Here is a 14775-nt window from a genome sequence, read left to right as displayed (position 1 = left end):
ATTGTAAAGCTTTTTTTCTTGTGACACTTTCATGTCTCTTTTACTGCCCTACTTGTGGCAACCTACTCCAGTATTCTTGCCTGGGAGATCCCATGGAGAGAGGAGCCTGACAGGGCTACAGTCCATGGGATCACGAGAGTCTGACACGAATGACTGACTAAACCTACCTACCTACTTGTATTTTTTGTTTCAGGCATTCAATTACCATCTTCTGAATACACCAACTTTCCTTTAGATCTTTACACATGCTGTTTTTTTCTGCTTGGGATTCCTTTCTTTTTCCCTTTTTGGCTCCTTTGAAGTTCTGTTTCCTTTCCATAAACCCTTATAGCTCTTGTCCTTCAACGTCTATCATAGCTTCTATTACAATGTATTTAAACTTTTTATTTCCTCACAGCAGGGCTTTTAACTATTCAGTACTTAAAGGAAACGATCTTTAGGTGTAAGCTAGGTACTCAGTAATATTCATCATTTATTGCTGATATAAAGATTTCTTTGTCTCTGTTTTTCACTGGGAGAGTATTTAGAAAGCTGGTTTAAAGTTGGGCATTTCAGGGTTATAAAGGTTTCAAATGATAGGTGGTGGTGCTTTAGTTGCTAAAGTTGTGTTCTACTCTTGCGACCCCATGGACTAGTCCTCCAGTTTCCTCTCTCCATGAGATTTCCCGGGTAAAATACTGGAATGGGTTGCCATTCCCTCCTCCAGGGGATCTTCCCAACCCAGGGATCAAACCCACATCTCCTTTATTGGCAGATGGGTCCTTTACCACTGAGCTACCAGGGAAGCCCTAATGATAGTCTGTTATTGTTGTCCAGTTCAGTTCAGTTCACTTCAGTCACTCAGTCATGTCCGACTCTTTGTGACCCCACGCCAGGCCTCCCTGTCCATCACCAACTCCCGGAGTTCACTCAGACTTACGTCCATCGAGTCAGTGATGCCATCCAGCCATCTCATCCTCTGTCGTCCCCTTCTCCTCCTGCCCCTAATCCCTCCCAGCATCAGAGTCTTTTCCAATGAGTCAACTCTTCGCATGAGGTGGCCAAAGTACTGGAGTTTCAGCTTTAACATCAGTCCTTCCAAAGAAATCCCAGGGCTGATCTCCTTCAGAATGGACTGGTTAGATCTCCTTGCAGTCCAAAGGACTCTCAAGAGTCTTCTCCAACACCATAGTTCAAAAGCATCAATTCTTTGGCGCTCAGCCTTCTTCACAGTCCAACTCTCACATCCATACATGACCACAGGAAAAACCATAGCCTTGACTAGATGGACTTTTGTTGGCAAAGTAATGTCTCTGCTTTGAATATGCTGTCTAGGTTGGACATAACTTTCCTTCCAAGGAGTAAGCGTCTTTTAGTTTCATGGCTGCAGTCACCATCTGCAGTGATTTTGGAGCCCCCCAAAATAAAGTCTGACACTGTTTCCATTGTTTCCCCATCTATTTCCCATTAAGTGATGGGACCAGATACCATGATCTTCGTTTTCTGAATGTTGAGCTTTAAGCTAACTTTTTCACTCTCCATTTTGACTTTCATCAAGAGGCTTTTTAGTTAGCCTTGAGCTATTTAGTCACTGGATATGATTTAAAGCATTTATTAATGCACTGTATCAAATATTACTCATTTTTGTGATGATCTTGTGGAATAACATCTTTTAGCTCCTACAAGTGCTGGGAAGACTCTGGTTGCTGAGCTACTTATTTTGAAGCGGGTTTTGGAAATGCGGAAGAAAGCTCTTTTTATTCTACCCTTTGTTTCTGTGGCTAAAGAGAAGAAATACTATCTCCAGGTAATTTTTTGTTTTACGAAGTTTGAAATTTTGAAAGGCCTATTATTGGCAGCTTTGGTTTTACTCATTTGAAATAGAATTATAAAAGCAATTGGAAAATAAAATTTCTTTCTTTACATCTCAATCCATGGGATTACAAGAGAGTGGTACATGACTTAGCAAGTAAACACCACCAATGTAGCTTTAAAAGTTGACCATTTATGAGAGGAAACTTTAAAATTACTGCGTAAAAGAGAAAGGACAGTTAAATCAAGAGTAATTGGTGAAAAATATATAAAAACTTAAAATATTCCTTAGAAAATAGAGTGCTTTAATTAGCATATAAATGTGCAGATTAAGAATCAACATCTTAAGTGAATAGTAGGACTAAGCTGAAGCATGGAAAGGAAGTATGTTTGAGGAAGCATATCCCATCCTAATTGAGGGAACATTTGGGAACATAAGAGGATGAAGAACAGGCTCCATTGATGCTTATGTACAGCTCTAGTTGTGTGTTCTGTTCTGCTATTCTGCAAAAATGAATAGTAGCAGTATATATTTGTGTGATACATGGTCTTTTAAGGCATTTTTACAAGTATAATACTTCATTAAATAGAATAAAATTTATTTTTATTTCTGCCGTGAAAAAATATGCTTTTGGAATGGCAAGATTATTGTACTGGTAATCCAAAAAATCTGAGTTCTAGTCCCAGTTTTGCCACTAACTATGTCTTCAGGCCAGACATGTAATCTGCTGGATTCAATTTTTCATTGGTAAAATGAAACTATGGGTTAACTTAATAAATACTCAGAAACATTTTATTGAATGAATAGCTCTAAAATTCAATGGTTCTGTAAATTTTTTTAACGTTATTTCAGAGACCAAATAGCCAACAAAGCTGGTTCTACATGGTAACATCTTTTCAACTTAGACCAAAGTAGGAAAATGATGTAAGGATCCTTTTTATTGAGAAGGTATGTTAGTTAAAAGTTAAACTAAAAAAAAAACCACCCACTGCATTTGAGTTTTGAAACCCTCTCTTTTGTTATATTTAAAAAAAACTAGGTTTTAGAGAGATAATGAAAATATTTTCCTCATGAAGTATAAATTTGTTTCTGAACATATTACATTAGTGTTAAAGAAGGAACTAGTTTCTTGCTTGTTTATTAGATAAAAAATGTTAGTGCTTAAGGTAATTTTTGTTTTCTTCTGTAAGGCTCTTTCTTCTATAAGGAACTTGTAGAACTCATTAAGTATGCCATTTTATTCAACTCTGTCTTAATAGAAAATCCCTCTACTGAGTTTTGTCAATTCTAAATCTTATTTTTAGCGTTTGATTCTAAAAAGAACCAATGTGCCTTGACCAGGAATAAGCACCAGTTGTCTGATAAATGTCTTTTGATACTTATATCTATGCTTGGGGAAAGAACCAATTCAATATTCATAAATTTTCAACTCTTATTTTTCTGTTTTACTCAAATTAGAGTCTATTTCAGGAAGTAGGAATAAAAGTAGATGGTTACATGGGCAGTACCTCCCCAACAAGGCATTTCTCTTCTTTGGATATTGCTGTCTGCACAATTGAGAGAGCCAATGGTCTGATCAATCGCCTCATGGAGGAAAATAAGATGGATCTTTTAGGTAAGTAAATAAAGAAATAAGTGTATACTTTCTCTGTTTTTGATAGAATGGTGTGGAGCCATTATGATTTCTGTATATCTTATGTTTTATTCTAATGTGTGTCATCTTCTGGAGGTAAGAATTGGCATCTGTAATGTTAGGAACTCTGTTAAAAAACGTTTTGCATCCTTCTGATGTTATTGACTCTACTTACATGGCATCTGGTTCCATCACTTCATGGGAAATAGATGGGGAAACAGTGGAAACAGTGTCAGACTTTATTTTTTTGGGCTCCAAAATCACTGCAGATGGTGACTGCAGCCATGAAACTAAAAGATGCTTACTCTTTGGAAGGAAAGTTATGACCAACCTAGATAGCATATTCAAAAGCAGAGACATTACTTTGCTACCAAAGGTCCGTCTAGTCAAGGCTATGGTTTTTCCTGTGGTCATGTATGGATGTGAGAGTTGGACTGTGAAGAAGGCTGAGTGCCGAAGAATTGATGCTTTTGAACTGTGGTGTTGGAGAAGACTCTTGAGAGTCCCTTGAACTGCAAGGAGATCCAACCAGTCCATTCTGAAGGAGATCAGCCCTGGGATTTCTTTGGAAGGAATGATGCTAAAGCTGAAACTCCAGTACTTTGGCCACCTCATGTGAAGAGTTGACTCATTGGAAAAGACTCTGATGCTGGGAGGGATTAGGGGCAGGAGGAGAAGGGGACGACAGAGGATGAGATGGCTGGATGGCATCACTGACTCGATGGACGTGAGTCTGAGTGAACTCCAAGAGTTGGTGATGGACAGGGAGGCCTGGCATGCTGCGATTCATGGGGTTGCAGAGTCGGATATGACTGAGCGACTGAACTGAACTGAACTGAACTTGTATTTTTGCACTTTACAAAACATAAAGATTATCTTTGAGTCCTCAAGACACTTTTCATTGCTTCTTTCTTGATAAAGCTTACCACGAATAGAAGGAAATAATCTTCCATCTCTGCAATTAATGTTTATGTATTCATTATCATATTCTGGTACTATGATATCTAGATCAGGCCTGGACCCAGAGACTACCATTTAGCAGACTGATGGTAGGGAGCTATAGAAATTAGCACTGTATTTGAGCTTGGGACTGTTCTGTCTTAATCCTTTTTTTTTTTTTTTTTAACCACTTGGGAAAGCTCACTATGTAGAGGTAGGAATAGGAAGAGAATGATTTTAACAACAATGGAAACTGCAAGAATATCAGTTATTCATGTTATCTGGGTGAACTTAAATGGTAAAATTAGGGTAGGATAGAGGTGGGGAGTGAAATAAAAAATTAATTAGACATGGGCTTTGCTCTGTCAAGCTTAGAGACAGGAATCACATTCATTAGTTTGTATCAGAATTGTCAGATTGTGTTGTATCAGGTTAAGTGTTATATCCAGTACACTTAGCACAGTGCCTGGCACACTAGATAGAATAAATATTTTTTGGATGAATGAATGAATTCTGAAATAACTCATCATACAATATGATTTTGAAAAAGCTTACTGATAAGGAAGAAGAACATCATGTGTCATTAGGAAATAGTCTGAAAGATCTGTATTTTCATAGGGGAATTTGGGCTGGGTCAGAGGACACCAGTGCACACATAAATTAAAATGTTTAAATGAGGCATTGGTTGATAACTAGATTTTTGGTAATTCTTGAACATTATTCCAAATAGATAGACTAGTTTCTCCAAGTAGAGGAGAAGAGAATTATTATATTTATGTTTTATAGTAGGGTGAGTCCCTAGTCTACCATAATCAAACAAAACCATCCCCTTAAAATCATTTATTGCTTCTTGATCTGATTCTGTTTTCCTATGCACTTGCTAACATCAGGATGGTTGCCCTGGTTGTTTTCCCCATAGAAAAGTCAATCCACTGAATAATTTTCAAGGATGTCTTTAATTTTCTTTGTACATGTATTTTACAAGGTTGCCAGTTAAGCATCTGAATTTTGTATTACCTGCAATGTACTGTAATAACAATTATTTATAGTATAAGATTAAGATACTCAGTCCTTCAAAATTCTTAATTGTGAGATTCTATAAAACTTAGTATCTGGAAAATCTCTTTAGGAATGGTGGTTGTGGATGAATTACATATGTTGGGAGACTCTCACCGAGGGTATCTACTGGAGCTTTTGCTGACCAAGATTTGCTATATTACTCAGAAATCAGCATCATGGTAAGTACCTGAAATAGTTAAGTTCTTGAGTTTCCAAACAATGTTGAGAAAGTGCAAAAGTGTTTAATAAATAGTTGTTAAATACATTAAAGGAGGGTCATACTTATTTAGAACAAACTCATGTACAGCAGTTTATTTTTTTTCCAAAAGAAGTACATAAGTCTAGGAGTGATTTTAGATTATTTTGGTAGAATAATTTGATTATTTTCTAGAATGAAAACATTCTTAAATTTTTGCTCACCACATTTATGATAGAATTTTTAAAATCCAGTTTTTGTATTTGTTAACTATACACACATGTAAATAGTCAATGCTAATTATGAAAAATAACATTTCTTTGTCCTCTACTTTCCAAAGGTAACTATTTTCAACTCTTACTGCTTTTTAAAAAATTGACTTACAGTGATATCTCTAAATATAGTTACTTACGTTTTTTAGTTTTACACATTATATCTTGACTTTACTATGGAAAATGAAGATCTAGTTCTTTTTTATATTCTTTACTCACCCCAGCCAATTTCCTCCTTTACCCTCCTTAGTTTTTGTTTATCCTCTGATTATATTCCCATTCTTCAGATATGTTTATGCCCTTCAGTTCAGTTCAGTTCAGTTCAGTTCAGTCGCTCAGTCACGTCCGACACTTCGCGACCCCACAGCACGCCAGGCCTCCCTGTCCATCACCAACTCTTGGAGTTCACTCAGACTCACGTCCATCGAGTCAGTGATGTCATCCAGCCATCTCATCCTCTGTCATCCCCTTCTCCTCCTGCCCCTAATCCCTCCCAGCGTCAGAGTCTTTTCCAATGAGTCAACTCTTCACATGAGGTGGCCAAAGTACTGGAGTTTCAGCTTTAGCATCATTCCTTCCAAAGAAATCCCAGGGCTGATCTCCTTCAGAATGGACTGGTTGGATCTCCTTGCAGTTCAAGGGACTCTCAAGAGTCTTCTCCAACACCACAGTTCAAAAGCATCAATTCTTTGGCACTCAGCCTTCTTCACAGTCCAACTCTCACATCCATACATGACCACAGGAAAAACCATAGCCTTGACTAGACGGACCTTTGTTGGCAAAGTAATGTCTCTGCCTTTGAATATGCTATCTAGGTTGGTCATAACTTTCCTTCCAAGGAGTAAGCGTCTTTTAATTTCATGGCTGCAGTCACCATCTGCAGTGATTTTGGACCCCCCCAAAATAAAGTCTGACACTGTTTCCACTGTTACCCCATCTATTTCCCATGAAGTGATGGGACCAGATGCCATAATCTTCGTTTTCTGAATGTTGAGAAAACGAAGTACTGGAGATTAGTGGGGAACTAACTCCAGAAAGAACAAAGAGACGGAGTCAAAGCAAAAACAGCACTCAGTTGTGGATGTGACTGGTGATGGAAGTAAGGTCCGATGCTGTAAAGAGCAGTATTGCATTGTAACCTGGAATGTTAGGTCCATGAATTAAGACAAAATTGGAAGTGGTCAAACAGGAGATGGCGAGAGTGAACATCGACATTTTAGGAATCAGTGAACTAAAATGGACTGGAATGGGTGAATTTGACTCAGGTGACCATTATATGTTACTAGTATGAGCAGGAGTCCCTTAGAAGAAATGGAGTAGCCATCACAGTCAGCAAGAGTCCGAAATGCAGTACTTGGATGCAATCTCAAAAACGACAGAATGATCTCTGTTCGTTTCCAAGGCAAACCATTCAGTATCACAGTAATCCAAGTCTATGCCCCGACCAATAATGTTGAAGAAGCTGAAGTTCAACGGTTCTATGAAGACCTACAAGACCTTCTAGAACTAACACCCAAAAGAGATGTCCTTTTCATTATAGGGGATGGAATGCAAAAGTAGGAAGTCAAGAAATACCCAGAGTAATAGGCAAATTTGGCCTTGGAGTACAGAATGAAGTAGGTCAAAGGCTAACAGAGTTTGGCCAAGAGAACTTACTGGTCATAGCAAACACACTCTTCCAACAACACAAGACAAGAGTACACATGGACATCACCAGATGGTCAATACTGATTATATTCTTTGCAGCCAAAGATGGAGAAGCTCTATACAGTCAGCAAAAACAAGACTGGGAGCTGACTGTGGCTCAGATCATGAACTCCTTATTGCCAAATTCAGACTGAAATTGAAGAAAGTAGGGAAAACCACTAGACCATTCAGTTATGACCTAAATAAAATCACTTACAAATATACAGTTGAAGTGACAAATAGGTTCAAGGAATTAGGTCTGATAGACACAGTGCCTGAAGAACTATGGATGGAGATTCATGACATTGTACAGGAGGCAGTAATCAGGACCATCCCCAAGAAAAGAAATGCAAAAAGGCAAAATGGTTGTCTGAGGAGGCCTTACAAACAGCTATGAAAAGAAGTGAAAGGCAAAGGAGAAAAGGAAAGATATACCCATTTGAACGCAGAGTTCCAAAGAATAGCAAGGAGAGATAAAAAAGCCTTCATCAGTGATCAATGCAAAGAAATAGAGGAAAACAACAGAATGGGAAAGACTAGAGATCTCTTCAAGAAAATTAGAGATACCAAGGGAACATTTCATGCAAAGATGGGCACAATAAAGGACAGAAATGGTATGGACCTGACAGAAGCAGAAGATTTTAAGAAGAAGTGGCAAGAATACACAGAAGAACTGTACAAAAAAGATCTTCATGACCCAGATAAACACGACGGTGTGATCACTCACCTAGAGCCAGACATCCTGGAATGTGAAGTCAAGTGGGCCTTAGGGAGCATCACAACGAACAAAGCTAGTGGAGGTTAAGAAATTCCAGTAGAGCTATTTCAAATCCTAAAAGATGATGCTGTGAAAGTGCTGCACTCAATATGCCAGCAAATTTGGAAGACTCAGCAGTGGCCACGGGACTGGAAAAGGTCAGTTTTCATTCCAATCCCCAAGAACGGGAATGCCAAAGAATGCTCAGACTACCGCACAGTTGCAGTCATCTCACATGCTAGTAAAGTAATGCTCAAAATTCTCCAAGCCAGGCTTCAATAGTATGTGACTGTAAACTTCCAGATGTTCAAGCTGGATTTAGAAAAGGCAGAGGAACCAGAGATCAAATTGCCAACATCCATTGGATCATCGAAAAAGCAAGAGAGTTCCAGAAAAACATCTGCTGTATATGCCAAAGCCTTTGACTGTGTGGATCACCGAAGTGGGAATACCAGACCACTTGACTTGCCTTCTGAGATATCTGTATGCAGGTCAAGAAGCAACAGTTAGTACTGGACATGGAACAACAGACTGGTTCCAAATCAGGAAAGGAGTACATCAAGGCTGTATTGTCACCATGCTTACTTAACTTATATGCATTGTACATCATGAGAAATGTTGGGCTGGATGAAGCACAAGCTGAAATCAAGATTGCCAGGATAAATGTCAATAACCTCAGATATGCAGATGATGCCACCCTTATGGCAGAAAGTGAAGAAGACCTAAAGATCCTCTTGATGAAAGTGAAAGGAGAGTGAAAAAATTGGCTTACAACTCAGCATTCAGGAAACTAAGATCATGGCATCCGGTCCCATCACTTCATGGCAAATAGATGGGGAAACAGTGGAAACAATGGCAGACTTTATTTTTTTGGGCTCCACAATTGCTGCAGATGGTGACTGCAGCCATGAAATTAAAAGACGCTTGCTCCTTGGAAGAAAAGCTGTGACCAACCGAGACAGCTTATTAAAAAACAGAGACATTACTTTGTCAACAAAGATCCGTCTAGTCTAAGCTATGGTTTATCAAGTAGTCATGTATGGCTGTGAGAGCTAGACTATGAAGAAAGCTGAGCTCTGAAGAATTGATGCTTTTGAACTGTGGTGTTGGAGAGGACTTTTGAGAGTCCTTTGGACAGCAAAGAGATCCAACCAGTCCATCCTAAAGGAAATCAGTCCTGAATATTGATTGGAAGGACTGATGCTGAAGCTGAATCTCCAGTCCTTTGGCCACCTGATGCGAAGTTCTGACTCATTGGAAAAGACCTTGGTGCTGGGCAAGATTGAAAGTGGGAGGAGACGGGGATGACAGAGGATGAGATGATTGGATGGCATCACTGACTCAATGGACATGAGTTTGAGTCAACTCCGGGAGTTTGTGATGGACAGGGAGGCCTGACGTGCTGTAGTTCATGGGGTGGCAAAGAGTCGGCCATGACTGAGCCAGTGAACTGATGGTCTTAGATGTTGGCTTTTATCAACATAATATTTTTAGGATATGTCTCCTCAGGCAAGGGAAACAAAAGTAAAGATAAGTGGGATTACATCAAACTAGAATAAAAAGTTTTGCAGTGAAGGAAACTTTCAGCAAAACAAAAAGGCTGTATACTGAATGGGCGATCTTTGCAAATATGTATCCCATAAGGTATTAATAACTAAGATATATGAAGAACTCATATAATCCAACATAAAAACTGTTTAAGAAATGGACAGAGGATATGAGTAGACACTTTTCCAAAGAAGACTTACAAATGGTCAACAGGCAAATGAAAAGTTGCTCACCATCACTAATCCTTAGTGAATTACAAGTGAAAACCCTGAGATACCACCACACATCTGTCAGCATGACTTATCAAAATAGACATCAAATAATAAATGTGTCAAGGATGTGGAGTAAAGGGAAACCTTGTGCACTTTTGATGGGAAAATAAATTGGTACAGCCACCATGTGGAAACAGTATGGCAAACAGTATGGCAATTCTTCAAAAAATTTAAAACAGAATTACTGTATGATCCAGCAATTCTACTGTTGGGTGTTTGTCTGAAGAAAACAAAAACACTAATTTGAAAAAGATATGTGCACACTAAGGTTTAATGCAGCATTATTTACAATAGCTAAGATATGGAAGCAACCTAAGTGCCCATCAATAGATGAATGGTGTATTTATATACAGTGAAATATTATTCAGCCATAAGAAAGAAGGAAATTCTGCCATTTGCTACAACATGGATGGACCTTGAGGCTAGGACAGAGAAAGACCAATACAGTATGATTTCATTAATATATGTAATCTAAAAAAAGAACAAACAGTAGTTTGACATTAATAAAATTTAATATACTATATGACCCAACACACTTTTATTCCTAGGTGTATATCCTGTAGAAATTTATGCACATTTGTACCAAAAGACATGCCAAGAATATTGTTAGCACTATTTGAAATTAATAGTATATGTCTTTTAACATCATTTTCATTTGTTTTTCGCAGCCAGGCAGATTTAGCCATTCCTTTGTCTAATGCCGTGCAGATTGTTGGCATGAGTGCTACTCTTCCAAATTTGGAGCTTGTGGCTTCCTGGTTGAATGCTGAACTCTACCACACTGACTTTCGCCCTATACCACTGCTGGAATCCATAAAAATTGGAAATTCAATTTATGACTCTTCAATGAAGCTTGTGAGGGAATTTCAACCCATGCTGCAAGTGAAGGTAAGTCATTTGTTGTTGTTCAGCTGCTAAGTTGTGTCCAGCTCTTTGTGACCCCATGGACTGCAGCATGCCAGGCTTCCCTGTCCCTCACTGTCTCCCATAGTTTGCTCAAATTCATGTCCATTGAGTTGGTGATGCCATCCAACCATCTCATTCTGTGTTGCCCTTCTCCTGCCCTCTGTGTTTCCCATCATCAGGGTCTTTTCCAATGGATCAGCTCTTTGCCTCAGGTGGCCAATGCATTGGAGCTTCAGCATCAATCCTTCCAATGAATATTCAGAGTCGATATCCTTCAGAATTGACTGGTTTGATCTTGCAGTTCAAGGTTCTCTCCAGAGTCTTCTCCAGCACCACAGTTCAAAAGCATCATTTCTTTGGTGCTCAGCCTTTTTATGGTCCAGCTCTCACATGTGTACATGACTACTGGAAAAACCATAGCTTTGACTATGGGCCTTTGTTGGCAAAGTGATGTCTCTGCTTTTTGTTTATTTTTTTTATTTTTTTTTATTGAAAGATAATTGCTTTACAGAATTTGGTTGTTTTCTGTCAAACCTCAACATGAATCAGCCATTGGTATACATATATCCCCTCCCTCTTGAACCTCCCTCCCATCTCCCTCCCCGTCCCACCCCTCTAGGTTGATACACTGTCTAGGTTTGTCATAGCTTTTCTCCCAAGGAGCAAGCATCTTTTAATTTCATATCTGTCCACAGTAATTTTTTACCACCTGTACTGTTGTGTTTTATTGCATTTTCTAGCATGTTGTTAACAATTTTTGAGTTAAGCTGGGGGTTGCAAAGTAGCTGGATGTGCATTACATATCCATTAGAAGGATTCCTGTTGTTAACCTAGTTGGTTCCATGAAATAATTGGTGGTGTTGGTGAGAGAGGAAATGTAGTTGTCTTCAATTTAAATGTAATCATTTCCTATAAGTGTAAATAATAAAATTTTATAGATATTTCTTTTTAACTGGAAAAGATTTTCTTATGGCTTTGTTTACATTAATGTGGAAAATTGACCTTTTATTAAGTGATATATGTACAATATGTGCCCTTCTTGGTTGCTTCAGTCATGTTTGACTCTTTGTGACCCCGTGTATATGATAGTAGAAAAAACATTTTTGGGGGTCAGAAAGACCTATTTCTGATACTTTATATAGGGATACTTGATGTGGCTGTGATAATAGTTGAATTCTATAACTTCTCCATAGTATCTTCATCTATAAAATGGATATAATATTTGTCTTTAGTGTTTTAAGGATGAAATTTGATTTAAAAAATTGCCTAGCATCTAGAAAGTGGTTGATAAATACACTTTAAAACATTTAGTTCAGAGTATTTTTCTAGGGCTGAGTCTTCAGTCCTGAAGTTAAAGGACTGAATCTGGTATGAGGCATCTATTTTTAATGTAGATCTGTGCCTCTGAATACTGAAATAGTTAAGGGTAAGTTTAGAACTGGAAATAGGACTAAATTCATGTGTTTTAGTACACTCATAGGTGTATTTGTAGCTTCTGCATGCCTGGTATGGAATCTTATTTAGTTGCTTTGCTCTGTACTCCCAAATTTCATTCGATTGTGCCTTGGTTACCTCAATAAATGTATCAGTAAGCAAAGTCATTTACTCTCCTGTTAATCTTCTATTACCATGTCTCTGCCTCCACCCTGTTTAAATCCGTTTCAACTCTTACTTGGATCTATGCTTAAATCAAAAGTTAATCATCTATTTAAAATGGACATCAGAGCATGTAACCATTCTTCTCAAAAATTTGTGATGGTTCCTATTTCATGCGGAATGAATGCCAACATCTTTAAAGTAGCCTACAAGCCATATATGATCTGTCCCACTCCTTTACCCTGACTTCAGTTTCTATATTCTTTACTTCCTCCATAGCCTCTTTGCTATTCTGTATAATAGGCCAAGAAATCTCCCACCTCAGATTCTCTTTATGTGGAATGCTTTCCCCTCTAGGCATCAGTAGGGTTTATTCTTTGACCTTTGGACCTTTACTCAAATGTCACTTTCTCATTCTCATTCTCAAATGTTCTCTCATTCCTGGTTTCTATTTTCCTGTTTTATTTCTCTCCTTTGCACTTTGAGCATATTTTAGGTTTTACTTATCTTGTTTTTATCTATTTCTTCCTACTAGAGTAGACACATTCTGAGGGCAGAGCTTTTTTTCTGCTTTATTCTCCATCCCCAGGCCTTGAATAATATATGCACATTCTAAGTTGCTTCAGTATTGTCTGACTCTCGTGACCCCATGGACTGTAGCCCGCCAGGCTACCCTATCATGGGATTCTCCAGGCAAGAATAGTGGAGTGGGTTGTCATTCCCTTCTCCAGGCAATCTTCCTGACCCAGGGATCTAACCTGTGCCTCTTATGTCTCCTGCATTGGCACGCTGGTTCTTTACCACTAGTGCCACCTGGAAAGCGCATGATAATATATGGCACCCAGTAAATAATTACTTAATGAGTGAATGTATTGATCAATTAATCTAGTTACACACACTGACCTTCCACTTTTGGTCACCACTGGAGTGTTTACAAATGCTGTTTGTTCTGCTTGAAATGTGTTCCTTGTTCCTCAGTTACCTTTTATTAAGATAATGTTTTTCCTTCACATCTCTTCAGTTTCTCAGGGAAACTTTTTTTTTTCCTTCCATATCTCTCAGATTTATGGCAAATGTGAGGCTTCAAAACACCACAAAATTCTCTTTGATAGTACATATTATGATTGTATTTTACTTTTGTTTGTTTAGTACTTTATTGTTTCCCTACTGGGACCCAAACCCCTTAAAGATAGTACCTTGGCTATCTTTTACTCACCATTATATCCCTATTACTTTTGGGTTGGAGGTCAGTAAATATTAGTTGAATGAATATAAAAGATTCCCTACTCACCTTGCATCATAAGGAGGTTTCTTTTCTGTTCTCTTTTCTGTTTTTTTCTATGTTTTATTACTGAATTTGTAACTGATTTTTATCATGCTTTTGAGTATAAAAACCTTGCCATTGAAGCAAAATGAATGACTTTAAACTGATATGAAAATGTTTTGAAAGTATCACTAGAATGGCTACTTCTCTTTCTTTTTTAGGGAGATGAGGATCATGTTGTTAGTTTATGTTATGAGACTGTTCGTGATAACCATTCAGTATTACTTTTCTGTCCATCGAAGAAATGGTGTGAGAAGCTGGCAGATATCATTGCCCGTGAGTTTTACAGTCTGCACCATCAGGCTGAGGGTAAGTAGTGATGGAAAGGAAAGGAAGTGATGAAAGGAAAGCCTCCATTCTTAGGACATTTTCTTGAAAGTAATGTTAATAATTATATTAGCAAAGCATGGTTCTTTTCATCATTGCCACCACCTGGATGGATCCTTTGTAAAAGTATGTTTTTGTGACTAATCATCTCCTTATCCTCCTTATAGATAATATGTATACACATTCAGACTAACTAATCTTCAGAATTTCAGTATATTGGATTTATAGAGGTATATACTAAGGTTCTTCATTTAGGATCCATGGGCTTTGAAAAGTTGACTTCAAAGCCCCCTAAATTGTATAAGAGACTTCACATACACACATTTTTGTCTGGGGAAAGTAGTCATATCTTTTTTATATTTCTAAGCTCTTACTCTAAAGAGAGTCCCACGTACACACACACACATAGTATACACATGTAGTTTAAAATCAACTTTATTGAGGTATAATTTGTCTAGAATAAAATGT

At 38.0% G+C, this 14775-nt stretch overlaps 1 protein-coding gene across 4 annotated transcripts in view; it reads left to right on the top strand.

Annotated features, from left to right (window-relative positions):
- The window catches only part of POLQ (DNA polymerase theta), a 251403-nt gene that overhangs the window by 3905 nt on the left and 232723 nt on the right, over positions 1-14775 (top strand). For all 4 annotated transcript variants that reach the window (XM_061401199.1, XM_061401269.1, XM_061401120.1 and 1 more), the window contains exons 3-7: positions 1656-1786; positions 3251-3407; positions 5494-5602; positions 10823-11042; positions 14142-14289. In XM_061401199.1, coding sequence (XP_061257183.1) covers positions 1656-1786; positions 3251-3407; positions 5494-5602; positions 10823-11042; positions 14142-14289 — 765 coding nt within the window. The remainder of the gene's footprint in view (positions 1-1655; positions 1787-3250; positions 3408-5493; positions 5603-10822; positions 11043-14141; positions 14290-14775) is intronic.

This window comes from Bos javanicus, chromosome 1 (assembly GCF_032452875.1).
Source record: "Bos javanicus breed banteng chromosome 1, ARS-OSU_banteng_1.0, whole genome shotgun sequence".
Lineage (NCBI taxonomy): Eukaryota > Metazoa > Chordata > Mammalia > Artiodactyla > Bovidae > Bos > Bos javanicus.
The sequence above is the reverse complement of the archived record's forward strand: the minus strand, read 5'-3'. Positions and strand labels throughout refer to the sequence as shown.